Source organism: Cetorhinus maximus, chromosome 2 (assembly GCF_964194155.1).
Source record: "Cetorhinus maximus chromosome 2, sCetMax3.hap1.1, whole genome shotgun sequence".
Lineage (NCBI taxonomy): Eukaryota > Metazoa > Chordata > Chondrichthyes > Lamniformes > Cetorhinidae > Cetorhinus > Cetorhinus maximus.
The window spans coordinates 29,835,187-29,851,358 of record NC_135880.1 but is presented as its reverse complement, the minus strand read 5'-3'; the positions used below and the strand labels follow the sequence as shown (position 1 = coordinate 29,851,358).

The 16,172-nt window shown below is 44.1% G+C and overlaps 1 protein-coding gene across 10 annotated transcripts in view; it reads right to left on the bottom strand.

The window, feature by feature from the left end:
* LOC144692864 (storkhead-box protein 2-like) overlaps positions 1–16,172 on the bottom strand; it is a 320,994-nt gene that overhangs the window by 38,653 nt on the left and 266,169 nt on the right. The window contains exon 1 of one of the 10 annotated variants that reach the window (XM_078561987.1): positions 4,666–4,845. The exons of the other annotated variants lie outside the window; for them this stretch is intronic. Coding sequence (XP_078418113.1) covers positions 4,666–4,690 — 25 coding nt within the window. The 5' untranslated portion in view covers positions 4,691–4,845. Of the gene's footprint in view, positions 1–4,665; positions 4,846–16,172 lie in introns of those variants that run through there. 10 annotated transcript variants of the gene reach the window in all.

Sequence of the window (16,172 nt, the reverse complement as noted above, 5' to 3'; positions counted from 1 at the left end):
GAGCTGACAAATGCCCAGGTCCTGATGGACTTTATCCTAGGGTCTTAAAAGAAGTGGCTGGTGAGATAGTTCATGTGTTGGGTTGAATTTTCTGAAACTCCCTAGATTCAGGGAAGGTCCCATTTGATTGGAAGATACCAATTGTAGCTCCGTTATTCAAAAAGGGAGGGAGACAAAAAGTGGGAAACTACAGGCCAGTTAGCTTAACATCTGTCATAGGGAAAATGTTAGAAGATATTATTAAAGAAGCCAAAGCAGGGCACTTGGAGAAGTTCAAGGTAATCAGGCAGAGTCAACATGGTTTTGTGAAAGGGAAATCATGTTTCACAAACTTATTGAAGTTCTTTGAAGAAGTAACACGTGCTGTGGATAAAGGGGAACCGGTGGATGTACTGTACTTAGATACTTAGATTTCCAGATAAAGTGCCACATCAAAGGTTGTTGCAGAAAATAAATGCACATGGTATAGGGGGTAACATATTAGCATGGATAGAAGATTGGTTCGCTAACAGGAAGCAGAGAGTAGGCATAAATGGGTCTTTTTCAGGTTGGTAAGATTTAACCAACGGTGTGCCACAGGGATCAGTGCTGGGACCTCATAAGAAATAGGAACAGCAGTAGACCATTCAGCCCGTTATGCCTGCTCCACCATTCAATAAGATCGTGGCTGATCATCTTATGTTTCAATTTCCACATTCCCATCTAACCCCAATAACCTTTGATTCCCTTGCCTAACAAGAATCTATCTACCTCTGCCTTAAAAATATTCAATGACCCTGCCTCCGCCGCCTTCTGAGGCAGAGAGTTCCAAAGTTGCACAACCCTCTGAGAGAAAAAAATTCTCCTCACCTCTGTCCTAAAAGGGCGGCCCCTAATTTTAAAACAGTGCCCCCTAGTTCTGGACTCACTGACTAAAGGAAACATCCTTTCGACGTCCACCTTGTCAAGGCCGTTCAGGATCTTGTATACTTCAATCAAATCACCCCTCATTCTTCTAAACTCCAGTGGGCCCAGTCTGTACAACCTTCCCTCATAAGACAACCCACTCATTCCTGGTATCAAACTAGTAAACTTCCTTTCAGTCGCCTCCAATGTTCAAACCTCAACTGTTTGCAATTTATATAAATGACTTGGATGAAGGGATGGATGGGATGGTTGTCAAATTTGCTGATAACACAAAGATAGGTAGGAAAGTAAATTGTAAAGAGGACATAAGGAGGCTACAAAAATATATAGACAGGTTAACTGCGTGGGCAAAGATCTGGCAAATGGGGTATAATGTGGAAAAATGTGAAATTGTCCATTTTAGCAGGAAGAATAAAAGAGAAGCATATTATCTAAATGGTGAGAGGTTGCAGAGCTCTGAGATGCAGAGGGATCTGGGTGCCTTAGTGCATGAATCACAAAAGGCTAGTATGCAGCTAAAGCAAGCAATTAGGAAAGCCAATAGAGAGTTATCATTTATTGCAAAGGGAATTGAATGCAAAAGTAGGAAGGTTATGCTTCAGCTATACAGGGCACTAGTGAGACCACATCTGGAGTGCTGCGTACAGTATTGATCACCTTATTTAAGGATGGATGTAAATGCATTGGAAGCAGTTTAGAGAAGGTTTACCAGAATAATACCTAGAATGGGCGGGTCATCTTATGAAGAAAGGTTGGGCAGGTTAGGCTTGTATTCGCTGGAGATTAGAAGAATAAGAGGTAACTCAATTGGAACATGTAAGATCCGGAGGGGTCTTGACAGGGTGGATGTAGAGAGGATGTTCCCTCTTGTGGGAGAACCTAGAACTAGGGGTCACTTTTTAAAAAGAACGGGTCGCCCATTTAAAATGGAAATGAGGAGAAACTTTTTCTCTGAGTGTCGTGAGTCTTTGGAACTCACTTCCTGAAAAGGCAGTGGGATCACAGAATCACACAGTGCAGAAGAGGCCCTTCGGCCCATCAAGTCTGCACCGACACGTGAGAAACACCTGAACTACCTACATAATCCCATTTACCAACACTTGGCTCATAACGTTGAATGTTATGACGTGCCAAGTGCTCATCCAGGTACTTTTTAAAGGATGTGAGGCAACCCACCTCCACCACCCTCCCAGGCAGTGCATTCCAGACCTTCACCACCCTCTGGGTAAAAAGGTTTTTCCTCACATCCCCCCAAACCTCCTGCCTCTCACCTTGAACTTATGTCCCCTTGTGACTGACCCTTCAACTAAGGGGAAAAGATGCTCCCTATCCACCCTGTCCATGCCCCTCATAATCTTGTACACCTCGATCAGGTCGCCCCTCAGTCTTTGCTGCTCCAACGAAAACAACCCAAGTCTATCCAACCTCTCTTCACAACTTAAATGTTTCATCCCAGGCAACATCCTGGTGAATCTCCTCTGCACCCCTCCAGTGAAGCAGAGTCTTTGAATATCTTTAAGGCAGAGGGTGGAAAGATTCTTGGTAAGCAAGGGGGTGATAGCTTATCAGGGGTAGATGGGATGCAGATTTGAGGTTACTATCAGATCAGCTACGATCTTATTAAATGACGGAGTAGGCTCGAGGGGCAGAATGGCCTACTCCTGCTCCTTGTTCGCATGTTCATCACCATTCTCTCCTCCTTTAAGACACTCTTTAAAACCTGCCTCTTTGACCAGGTTTTTGGTCACCGGCCCTAGTACCTCATTAGATAGCGCAATTTCAAATTTGTTTCATAATTCTCCAGTGAAGTACCCTAGCTCCCCAGTGGCATTGCCTGTAATGAAGAGCTGCCAGCCTTTGATTAGTTGGCAGCTCTCAAGGAGATGGGGGGGTGGGGGGGGGGGCGAGTTTTAAGGCCCGGCTCCTTGAACCCAGGCCTGCCACTGGCCACTTAAATGCCTGACTTGGGAGACCCTGACCCACTGTCACCAATTGACTGCTCAGGCAGGGAAGATGGTGGTGTAGTAGTAATGTTGCTGAACTAGTAACCCAGCGGATAATACTCTGAGGATATGGGTTCAAATCCCACCACAGCAGCTGGTGGAATTTGAATTCAGTTAATAAATCTGGAATATAAAGCTGGAGATATTAACCATGAAGCTATCTTTGATTGTTACAAAAGGGAAGGAAATCTGCTGGTCTGGCCTACATGTGACTCCAGACCCATAGCAATGTGGTTGACTCTGAAATGACCTCGCAAGGGCAATTAGGGATGGGCAACAAATGCTGGCCTTGCCAGCAACACCCACATCTCATGAAAGAATTAAAAACGCATCCTCAGTCCTTTGCTGACAGCGATGGTAAACAACAATGACGACTTGCAATTATATAACACCTTTAATGTAATAACCAATGGGTGGAGTGATTAAAATCAGGGAAGCTCAAGAGGCTGGAATTAGAGTAGTGCAGATATCATGAGGGTTGTAGGCTGGAGGAGATTACAGAGAAAGAAAAGGACAAAGCCATTGAGGAATATGTAAGGATGAGAATTTTAAAATTGAGGCATTGCTTAACCCAGAGCCAATGTAGATTACCGAGCATAAAAACAGATTTACATTGTCAAAATAGTATCAAATGGACACTTATATAATCCCAGTCTGCCCGGGATTCTCGGAAGGGAAACATAGTGAAGGACAGATTTATCTCTACCTATTGCCATCCATACAAAATAAATTTTAGACCAAGATGTTATATAAGTAAATGATGTGTTTCAACTAGATGTAACCACAAGGCAACTGCTGGAATCATCTTACTGGCAAAGTTCACTTTAAATTTGTCTGATTTATGCATGTTTTCTTTGAATTCTATACAACAGGGATCCCCAGTCTCTAACATTTTTACCACATATTATGCCAAAGAAATTTTGTAATTGCTTGACCTGTGCCAAAAAAAACCTGCCCTGAAAAAAATCGTTTGCATATGCTGGGCCACAGAGATGTACAAACTAGGCCTTTAAACCTTGAAAAACAGTCTGGGAGACAGGCTACAATTAGGAGTGTTTGAGTAGCATGTACAGACCTGTTTTTTTTAATTACAGTATTCCTCCATTAGTAGAAACTCGAAAACCACACTTAAAAATCAATTCACGGAATAAATGCTTAGCCTTATAAATTATCAGAACTAAATGTAGATTGTTGTTTATGATAATCTTAGTCTCAACAAATGTTGTCCTTTATAAACTGGACAGATCAGTAGCTGTTAAAGAATGTTGAATTCTGCAGCTGTGAGAACTCAGTGCAGCAATCAAATACTGCATCAAAGTGAGGTGCACTGGACATATCCACTGAACATACCAAAAACATTTCATTAAATCTCGATGGGCTTTAATGTATATTAAATTATATCTGACCTGAATTGTTATTTAATTAATCTCTTTCCAGCAATCGACTGCAATTTCGTTTACAAATCTCCTGAAAGGCAAACAGGGAACCCTGTGGTGACACACAGAAAATGCTGGAAGCGGCGACATGAGGATGTGGAAAAAAATATTCAAACATGCATTCACTTTCACCCACAAAAAAATTCTCCATGTAAGCTGGCTCTGTGGATCCAGACCATGAATGTTTAGGCATTACTTCGCTATCTGCTTCAGTTTGCACGCATTTCTTTTAGGTTTTCAACCCCCACAGCCATGAGCAGCTGTTAAACACATGACATCATCACTCAATTTTATCTGTTGTTACAGCTTAAACAGTTCACCTCTTCTGTCCTGGCCTTCCAGCATTTCCACTCTGTCTGAAATCCTCGTGCAGCTCTCAAGCACAGCCACATTTAGCAGTTAGTGCAGCAAGGAAACAAAATCCTTCATATCTCTGCTTTCCACAGGCAGTTTAATCCCCAAAAGAGTCTCAGGCATTTCGTCAATGCACCCTTCTGGTGTATTCACTTTGTCTTCTTACCCAGCATGCCCAGGCCATATAAAGACAATAGAGGTGTGACCATTTGCATTGTGATCTGGTAGGCAAATGTTTGAAAACTCCTTCCAATAATGGCCATTGACACGCTAGTGGGCGGCCTGCAGCACCTGTTGGCATGGCAACAAGGCTTGGCTGCTCTTTAACAGAGTCCTAGCACTTTTCTTCTCTCACACAATTAAAAATTTAGCACCTGAGTTCGCATAAGAATGAAAAATAAACAGACAGGCTGAATAACCTGCTGCTGTCTATGCTAACATTTTCTCGACAGCAAGCAGACTGCTTGTAGTTTATATTAATCATGAAAAAGACAGCGGAGCATGACCAATGGACACTCCAGAAAAGTGCCATTTCACTTGACCAACAAATAATGCGTGAAAACTGAGCCTGTCTGCATTTTTCTAAACAGCACAACATTTGCAGAAAATGCATACGATTAACATATGTCTGCAATTAGTTTGGAGATATATTGCTTAATCACTCTCATCTGTTTTGATTCCGTTTTTTATTCACTATGTTGTTATGGAATGAAAATAATTTTCACTTAACTCTATCCTTGGAGGGTACTTACATTTGAATGCTAGCATTTTTGCCTCTGAGTCAGAAGATTGTAGGTTCAAGTCTCACTCAAGGCTTGAGCGCAAAACTGAGGCTGACACACCAATGCAGTGTGGGGTTCCGTCTTTTAAATGAGGTGTTAACCTGAGCCCTCCGTCTGTTCTCTTGGGTACACATAAAAGACCTCATGGCATTATTCAAAGCAGAGTAGGTGTGTTCTTCCAAGTGTCCTGGCCAGTATTTATCTTCCAACCAATGCTGCTGAAATAGATTATCTGACCATTGTCTCAGTGCTGCTTGTGGGGTGGGACCTTGATGTATGCAAACTAGCTGCTCCGTTTCCTATATTACAACAGTGATTAGACTTCAAAGGGAATTCATTGGCTGTAAAGTGCTTTGGGATGTCCTGAGGTTGTGAAAGGCATGGCATAAATTCAAGACTTTTCTTCCTTCTATGTTCTAATTTGTTGACCTATATTTTCATAAGTCAATTATGCCATTGATTTCCTGTAAAATTGGTTAGTTGTACTCAGGCTTGCAACCGATTGAGGAAGAATTATATGCCTGTCATCAGCTGCACTCCTTTAATGTAAATGTGGTTGCAATGTTTACATTGTACCAGGGAATTACCCGAGTCTTCTTCTCGTGGGGCCCACCTGGAGGGCACAGGCTCTTTGCAGTGGCGTGAACAAATGCAAGTATCAGCATTCCACTGGAGTTACTTCACCATCCAGGTCCACTGAAGAAGATGTATGGATGTTAGGTGAAAACAAGACATGGTTCTGCTGTGGTGACTCCCATGGTTGAACATCAGCGCATTACTCACTGTCTATTCTTGCACATCAAGAACAACCACTTGAGAGAATAATGAAGGGCTGATGCCGACTGTGGAACTGTACTCCATATGTCACTAAGGATAATTCGGGATTTGGTGTTGGCGGGGGGTGGGGGGGGTTGCTGAATATACAGCAGGATTTTCGCCCCGTTGGGGGGGAAGTAGGAGTGCAGGCGCGCCGCCATTTTATTTGGGCGGGCCAATTAAGGACCGCCCAGCATGACGTCCAGGCGGGGGGGGAGTCCCTAAACCCAAGAGTGCGCTCTTTCGCACATGCACACGAAAGAGTGCACTCATCTCCCTGAGGCTAAGTGCTGCCTCAGGGAGATCGGCTCTACAATAAAAAATATTAAAAATAGCGGGGGAAAAAAGTCCCTGACATGTCCCTGTCACATGAGTTGGGACATGTCCATAGCTTTTTTAAAAACTTTAATTAAATTTTTAAAAACCTACATGAAACCTCATCCCACCGGTGGATGGGGTTTCATGCTTTTTCTGAAGCCCGCCAGGGCTCCCGGCCTACCCGCCAACCTTAAGGTTGGACAGGCAGTTCCATTAATTAGTTCAATGACTCTGTCAATGGCCTCAATTGGCCATTGACAGGTCGGCGGGTACACAGCTGATTTTGCTGCACCCCCGCCTACCTGAAAATTTAAAAGGTCGTGCAGTGACGTCCCACAGCCATTTTACGCGTCGGTGAGTGGAGGGGTGGGGCCCGCTCCCGACGGGAAAATCCTGCCCATAATTTAATATTGTGTATAATTCTACTTTCATTATAATTAGACTTGCATTCTATTAAGAACCTTACATACTGGAAAATATTTTTTCCTATAAACAAAATTCATATTCCCCTGTGCATTATTTTTAGGCAGGTACGAAACCATTTGAAACAATTCAGTTTAACATCTCATCTGAAAGACAATACTTTCAACAATGCACTATACTGCAGTAATGTGTCTTAGGGCCAACAAGGGGACATGCCATATTCAATTTAATAACGAGTGATGAGCCAGATTTAATTAACAGCCTAACGGTGCATGAATATTTATCTAATGGTGACCATAATATGACTGCGTTCAACGTAGTGTCTGAAAGGGAGCAACGCAAAATAATTACTCAGATTCTAGATGTAGGTAAGGCTGAGTTCAATGGGATGACACAGAGACTCTCCATAGTAAACTGGGCAAAACCGTTCATGGGCAAAACGACAGGCTATCAGTGGGAGGAGTTCAAAAAATAATTAATTGTGGTACAGAGCTAGTTTATACTCTCAAATGGCAGAAACTCTGCTTGGCAGAAAACGCAACCATGGACAAGTAAGAGCTGAGAGACAAAATAAAATTAAAAGAAAAAGCATTGAAAAGTGCAAAAACATAGATCCTAGCAAATGGAAAAGATACAAAGAACAGAAAAGGCAGCAAGAGCTACAAAGAGGGTGTATGAAAGGAAACTTGCAAAGGATATCAAAACCAAAATAAAAATATTTCCAGTTGTATTAGCAAAAAGAGAGTGGTCATGAGCAATGTAACCTTTCTTAAAAACTGGCAACAGTGATATTGTAGATGCAAATAAGGAAATGACGGACATGCTGAATAGTTACTTTGTGTCAGAATCTACACTGAAAAAGAAAAGAAAGACTTGTATCTAAATGACGCCTTTCACGACTGTTAGCTGTCCCAAAGCGCTTTGCAGCAAGTGAGGTACTTTTGAAGTGGTGACCAATTTGTTGCAAACTCCCACAAACACCAATGTGATAATGATCAGATGATCCACTTCTGTGATGTTGATCAAAGATAAACACTGGCCAGGACACTAGGAATAACTCCCCTGCTCGTCATCAAAACAGTGCTATGGGAACTTTCACATCCACCCGTGAGAGCAGGGCCTCAGTTTAAAACCTCATCCGAAAGATGGCACCTCCAATAGTGCAGCATTCCCTCAGTACTGCACTGGAATGTCTGCTTTGAATTTTGCATTCAATTCCTGGAGTGGAACTTGAACCCTTGATCTCATGACTCAGAGATGAGAGTGCTACTGACTGAGCCACACAGGAAGAGGTCACCGTGTTTGACATCAAAAAAACTAATATTGAATAAGGGCCAAGGGTGCAACCAAATTAATATAAACAAAATAAGAGTAATGAAAAAAATAATGGCACTAAACAATGGCAAACCCACAGACCCAGATAGCTTACACCCCAAGGTTTTAAAGAAAGCAGGTAAGAACATTGCACATGTCCTAACTATAATTCTGCAACGTTCTCTCGATTTGGGAACCATTCCTTTAGGTTGGAAAATTGCACATGTCACTCTGCTATTTTAAGAAATATGAGAGAGGGAAACCAGGGAATTATAGGCTAATTTGCCTAACATCAGTTGTTTGGAAAATTACTAGAATCTACAGTTAAAGATAGAGGGGCATGGGTTTGTAAAGGGTAAATCAAGCCTGACTAGTCTGACTGAAGCTTTTGAAGTGGTGGCTAAATTAGTGGACAAGGGTCTTTGGACGTTATTTACATCGACTTCCAGGAGACATCTGATCAAGAGATTGTTAGCTAAAGTTGAAATTTATATGGAATTGAAGGCAAACTATTGACCTGATAAGGAAATTGGCTGAGTTACAGGAGACAGAGAGTAGGGATAATGGGCAGATACTCTAATTGGCAACATGTGACAAGTGGTGTCCCACAAGGATCTGTGCCGGGGCCTCAACTGTTCACCATATTTATTAACAACTTAGATAATGGGATAGAAAGTCACATATCCAAATTCGCCGATAACCCGCACGCTATGTGGCATTGTAAGCATTGTAAATGGAAGCATGAAATCACAAAGGTAATATTGACAGATTAAGTGAATGGACAAAACTGTGGAAAATTAATTTCAATATAGGGAAACTTTGGATCTATAATGGATAGAACATGGTACTTTCTAAACGATGAAAAACTAGAAACAGTGGAGGTCCAAAGAGACTTGAGGGTCTGGATACATAAATCATTAAAATGGCAAGCACAGGTACAGAAAATAATCAAAAAAGGCTGATTGAATGCCAGCCTTTATATCTAAAGAGCTTGAATACAAGGGGATTGAAGTCATGCTTCAGACCCTGGTCAGTCCAACATCTGGAGTACTCTGAGCAGCCCTGGGCAGCACACCTTAAGATAGATATATTGGCCATGGAGGGAGTGCAGCATAGAATTACCATGGGTTAAATGAGGAGGAGAAATTACACAAACTAAGCTTGCATTCCCTGGAGGTTAGAAGGTTAAGCATGACTTGACCAAGATTTCAAGATATTAAGGGGAACAGATAAGGTTGATAGAGAGAAGCTATTTCTGCTGGTTTGAAATTCTATGGCTCAGGCCATAGGGCGGAATCGTCCCAGATTTGCACTAATGCGGTAGCAGGTGGGAAAAAATCCATTTTACCCACCAGCCGCAACGGCAGCTTTTCACGCTGTATCATCCCACTCCCACCTCATTAACCATTCCTGGGAAGCACACCATTTCGATGACGGGTGGGATCTCATTTGCCCGCCACGCTGTCACCTCACTGCTTCCTCACGCCAGGTGCCATATTTAAAGTGCAACTCCGCGCACACCTCTCAGTGCTTCCAGCCCAGGACTGCTGCACAGAAGACATGGCCCCGAAAGGCTAGAAGACTGCAGCCTCCCGATTCAGTGACGCATCCCTGGAATGCCTTTGGTATGCAATGGAGGCCATCCAATGCAGAAAGAGGATGAATGATCTTATCTGTGCCACCAGGGTAAGGCAACCATCTCATCACTCTAAAGTCAAACACTCAAGTCCATCACACATTCACTGGCATCTCACTCACTACCAGCTCAAGGGACATCACTACTCACTCTCCCATACACGCCCTCACGTCTCCATCTGGCCTCACCTCCTTTGGAGACTGCCTCCTCAGCCCTCATCATCTTGAGGCTACTTGCACAGATCAACTTGTGCCCCCAAACACACTCCTTGGGATACCCCTCCTTCCCCAGTCCTCCTTGCCCTGCAGCCTCTTCCCTTGCCTGAGGCCACTTCACCCCCTACCCCAAGCAAGTCTTAGCGGCCTTTGAAAAGCCACCCCCACCGTATGGCTGGTCTGGTAGGTAGTGACCTGCCCGTGAGCCCCCCTAAAAGTGATGTAGTGCTGCCTGTGAAGCTGCCTGGCGCTGATGACTGAGAGTGCTGACCAAAGCAAACAAACCTCGAAGTCCCGAGTGAAGTGCAGCTTGACAGGTGCCCATCACTTATGTTCAGTTGCGAAACACATCGGCGTGATTTGTGCTTGGATGATCCAGTGTGGGGGGGATGATTCCGACAAGTTGGGATTATAATGATATGCAGATGCATTACAATAAAGTTCCTGACATCTGACGGCAGGGAACGCGGCCCGCCAATGACAGGCAGAGCGGACGATTACAAACTGATCTCGCTACGTTGTGAACCCGATTTTTGGCCTTCTCTCCATATTGTTTGCTCACGCCACCTAACATGCCCACCGCCCATGGGCACGGAAAATTCCGCCCATTGTCTAAAGATTAGAGCCATACCATTCCGGAGTGAAATGAGCATGACAGAAGTTTGGAACTGCCTTCTGCCAATGGCAATCGATGCTAGATTAAATGTTAATTTTAAAACTGAGGCAATTGGATTTTTGTTGACCAAAGGTATTCATAGACATGGGACAAAGGTGTAGTTGGGTCACAGATCAGCCATGATATGTTCGAAATGGTGGTGAAGCAGACTCGAGGGGCTAAATGGCTAACTCGTTCTCTCAGTATTGCTATCAATTGTCAGCCTAGATTATGAGCTCATGTCCTAGCATGCATTTGAACCCGCACCTCATTACTGATTGCGTACACCAACAACACATTAACATTCAATTGATGGTCCATCAGCACAAAATTATGATCGGTAGTGCCAATTATTTTGGTGCTACAGATGCCATTAGGGAGCCAAAATGGCCCATGGTGCAGGGACACATGGGGCGAGTCGCGCTGGCTGCCGTGTTGGTGAAGACATTAGTGTGTGTGTGTGTGTGTGTTTGTGTGTGTGTGTATACATCGTTGACAGGCACCGGAAGGATGCAGAGCAGGCAGATCATGGCGTTAATCAGCGTACAATACTGATTTGACGCCAGTGATGCTATTTTGGAGCCAAAAGCTCCTGCTCAAAGCTCTTAACCTCACACATTCAGCAGCGGAAGGATTCCCTCTACCAACTCCATTTAAATGGATCACCAGCTCCTTACAGGTTAGTTGCTGGTTGATTTCCTTTGGCGGTTGCTCCGATTCAAGTGATTGGCATTTTATTCTACAGGGAGTGGTGTGGCTGGTGCTGAGGGTATTTTTGCAGACTTCAAGGGTTCTTCTGCACAAACCAGTTACTCCCAGTCATGAGTGCAAAAGGAAGCATTTGTTGTGGAATACAGCATGATCTGGAAAATGGATAGGGGCCACGTAGAGCAGGACCAGCTTCTCCTGGAAGGAGGGGAAGGAGAAGGAGTGTTAGCAGGAGACCAAATCCGCCGAGATTTCCAGGGAGCATATCTTCCACCTCAACCTTTTTTTAATTAATTTGCTCGTGGGATGTAGATGTCGCTGCTCGGCCTGGGGAGGGTGATGCTGAGCCAACATGAGGATCAAAGCATCAGATGTCAGTAAAGATGTGCTCACTGATGATCCACAGCCATGATGGCAGCAGTCTGAGCCTGAGTGGCTGCAGGCACACCTTGTGTGACAGCAGTCTGATCTTCAATGGCAGCGAGCTGATCTTGCAAGGCTTCAGTCCGAGCTTCCACTGCAACGCTCAGGCTTCTGGTAGATGCTGATTGTGCTGCAATGGAAGCTGCAGCATTGGCCATCAAATGCTGCACAAGTGTGCTGCTGGCGTTGGCCACCAGTTACATGCTGAAGGGAAGAACTTCAAGCCCTGTGGAAAATCTGGTGCTAAGTTGGTACACCTTGCCATTGATTTTCCTAACTCACCAAGCATTTATTTGAGCACCCCATTAATGTTCTTCCCGAGGCTACTCCATTGAAGTAAGTGATAGGGATGTGGTGAATTGAGCAGGGGTTGAAACTAGTGGTTCAGTTGTAAGGATTTATTTTTATTTTTTCATGGAAGAGTTAAAGAGAGAATCCAACCATCACCCCTTGACATTTAATGGCTTTACTATAGCTGAATCCCAACTATCAACATCCTGGGGGTTACCATTGACCAGAAACTGAACTGGACCAGCCATATAAAGACTGTGGCTACAAGAGTAGATCAGAGGCTGGGAATTCTGTGGCAAGTAACTCACCTCCTGACTCCCTAAATCCTGACCACTATTTACAAGGCTCAAGTCACGAGTGTGATGGAATACTCTCCACATGAGTGCAGCTCCAACAACACTTAAGAAGTTTTATGCCTTCCAGGACAAAGCAGCCCACTTAGTTGGCTACCCGTCCACCACTGACGCACAGTAGCAGCAGTGTGTGCCATCTACAAGACGCAGTGCAGCAACTCACCAAAGCTCCTTCGACGGTACTTTCCAAACCCCCAAACACTACTAACTACAAGGACAAGGGCAGCAGACACATGGGAACACCACCACCTGGAAGTTCCCCTCCAAGCCTCACATCATCCTGACTTGGTTCCTTCACTGTTGCTGGATCAAAATCCTGGAACTCCTTTCCTAACAGTACTGTGGGTGCATCTACACCATATGGACTGCAGAGGTTCAAAAAGGCCACCACCTTCTCAAGGGCAATTAGAGAAAGGCAATAAATGCTGGCCTAGCCAGTGACGCCCACATCATGTGAAAGTAGGAAAAAAAAAGAATGAGGCCAGAACTTGCTGCTCTTTCAACAATCTTGTTGTGTGGGGTCCCTTGGGGAAGAGCGACCATAAAATGATAGAACTGTGCATTAGGGTGGAGAGTGAAGAAGTTAAACCTGAAACTAGGGTCCAAAATCTAAATAAAGAGAACTACGAGGGTACGAGGAGCGAGTTGCCAATGATGGATTGGGGGAACCTTACTAAAAGGGTTGACAATGGATAGGCAATGGCTAATATTTAAGGAATGTATGCATGAATTGCAACAATTATTCATTCCTGTCTGGCCCAAAAAGAAAACAGAAAAGGTGGCTCAACCATGGCTTACAAGAGAAATTAGGGCCTGAATCTTCTGGTTGGCATGCGGGGGCAGGCCCTGCTCACCAACGCGCAAAATGACGCGCGGTGACATCGGGCGTGCGTCCCAACGTCACTGCGCGTCATTCAGATCTTCAGTTTGGCGGGTGGGCACCGGAGTTGGCTGCATGCTCGCCGAACTGTCAAAGGCCCATTAAGACCGTTAATAATCTAATTAAGCTGGTTGTCTGGGCCGCCTGTCCAATCTTAAGGGCAGGTGGAGAGTTTGGGCGGCCTTTGCATTTATCATGAAACCTCATCTGGAATGAGGCCCGCCCACGTAAAATGGCGTCACGCAGCCGATCGCGGGCAGCGATCGGCTGTACTCCCACCCGCGCCCTCTCCTGCTCAGCCCCCCACCTCCACCAATGCAGAGAAAAATTCGCCCTAGGGATAGTATCAGATCCAAAGAGGAGACATATAGAATTGCCAGAAAAAGCAGCAAGCCTGAGCATTGGGGGCAGTTTAGAATTCAGCAAAAGTGGACAAAAAGATTGATCAAGAAGGGGAAAATGGAGTATGAGGGTAAACTTGCAACGAACATAAAAACTGACTGTAAAATCTTCTATAAATATGTGAAGAGAAAAAGATTAGCGAAGACAAATGTAGGTCCTTTACAGTCAGAAATGGGAAAAATTATAATAGGGAACCAAGACTTGGCAGGAGAATTGAACACATATTTTGGTTCTGTCTTCACAAAAGAGGACACAAATAATTTCCCAGAAATGTTAGGGAATCAAGGGTCTAGTGAGAGGGAGGAATTGAAGAAAATCATTATTAGTTAAAAAATGGCGCTAGAGAAATTAATAGGGTTAAAGGCTGAAAAATCCCCAAGGCCTGATAATCTACATCCCAGAGTACTAAAGGAAGTGGCCTTGGAAATATTGGATGCATTGGCGGTCATCTTCCAAAATTCCATAGACTCTGGAGCAGTTCCTCCAGATTGGAGGGTGGAAAATGTAACCCCACTATTTAAAAAAAGGAGGGAGAGAAAAAACAGAGAATTACAGATCAGTTAACAGAGCATTTGGAAAGCATTAACAGGATTAGACAAAGTCAGCATGGGTTTATGAAAGGGAAATCATGCTTAACTAATCTAATGTAGTTTTTTGAGGATGTAACTAGTAGAATAGATATGGGAGAACCAGTGGATATAGTGTATTTGAATTTCAAGAAGGCTTTTGATAAGGTCCCACATTAGAGGCTAGTGGGCAAAATTAAAGCACATGGGATTGGGGGTAATATACTGGCATGGATTGAGAATTGGTTGACAGACTGGAAACAGACAGCGTGGAAATAAATGGGTCATTTTCTGGGTGGAAGGTGGTGACTGGTGGTGTACCTCAGGGATCAGTGCTTGGACCCCAGCTATTCATGATATATATATAAATGACTTGGATGAGGGAGCCAAATGCAATATTTCCAAGTTTGCTGATGACACAAAACTAGTCAGGGTTGTGAGTCGTGAGGGAGATGCAAGGAGGCTTCATGGCAATTTAGACAAGTTGTGTGTGTGGGCAAACACATGGCAGATGCAGAATAACGTGGATAAATGTGAAGTTATATACTTCAGTGTGAAGAACAGATAGGCAGAGTATTACTTAAATGGTATATTGAGAAATGGTAATGATATATTGGGAAGTGTGGATGTACAAGGGATCTGGGTGTCCTGTACACCAGTCAATGAAAGTAAACAGGCAGGTGCAGCAAGCAAGTAGGAAGGCAAATGGGATGTTGGCCTTAATTGCAAGAGGATTTGAGTTCAGAAGTAAGGATGTCTTACTGCAGTTATATAGGGCCTTGGTGAGCCCACACCTGGAGTGCTGCATGCAGTTTTGGTCTCCCTACCTAAGAAAGGGTATACTTGCCATAGAGGGAGTGCAGCGAAGGTTCACTAGACTGATACCGGGGATGGCAGGTCTGTTGTATGAGGAGAGATTGGTTCGACTGGGCCTGTATTCACTAGAATTTAGAAGAACGAAAGGGGGTTTGATTGAAACGTATAAAATTCTAATAGGGCTAGACAGACTGGATGCAGGGAGGATGTTTCCCCTGGTTGGGGAGTCTCGAAGCAGGGGCCACAGTCTCAGAATAGGAGGCAAGCCATTTAGGACTGAGATGACGAAAAATTCTTCACTCAGAGGGTGGTCAACCTGTGGAATTCTCTACCACAGAAGGCTGTGGAGGCCGGGTTACTGAGTATATTCAAGAAAGAAATTGATAAATTTTTGGATATTAGGGCCATCAAGGGGTATGGAGAGAAAGCGGGAATATGGTATTGATAAAGAGGATCAGCCATGATCATATTGAATGGCAGAGCAAGCTCGAGGGGCCAAATGGCCTACTCCTGCTCCTAGTTTCTAAATTTCTATTCCTAATTGCCCTAGAGAAGGTGGTGGTGTGCCACCTTTCTTTTATGGGATGTGGGTGTGGGCATCGCTGGCAAGGCCAGCATTTGTTGCCCATCCCTAATTGCTCTTGAACTGATTGGCTTGCTAGGTCAGAGGGCAGTTAAGAGTGAACCACATTGCTGTGGGTCTGGAGTCACATGTACGCCAGACCAGGTAAGGACAGCAGATTTCCTTCCCTAAAGGACCTTCTTGAACTGCTGCAGTCCATCTTGTATAGATAGGTCATTTGAAGGTGCATTTTTGACCTTAATTACTCATGGGAGATCATTGAACTTCTTGCGGCACTGCATCCAGCTTGACT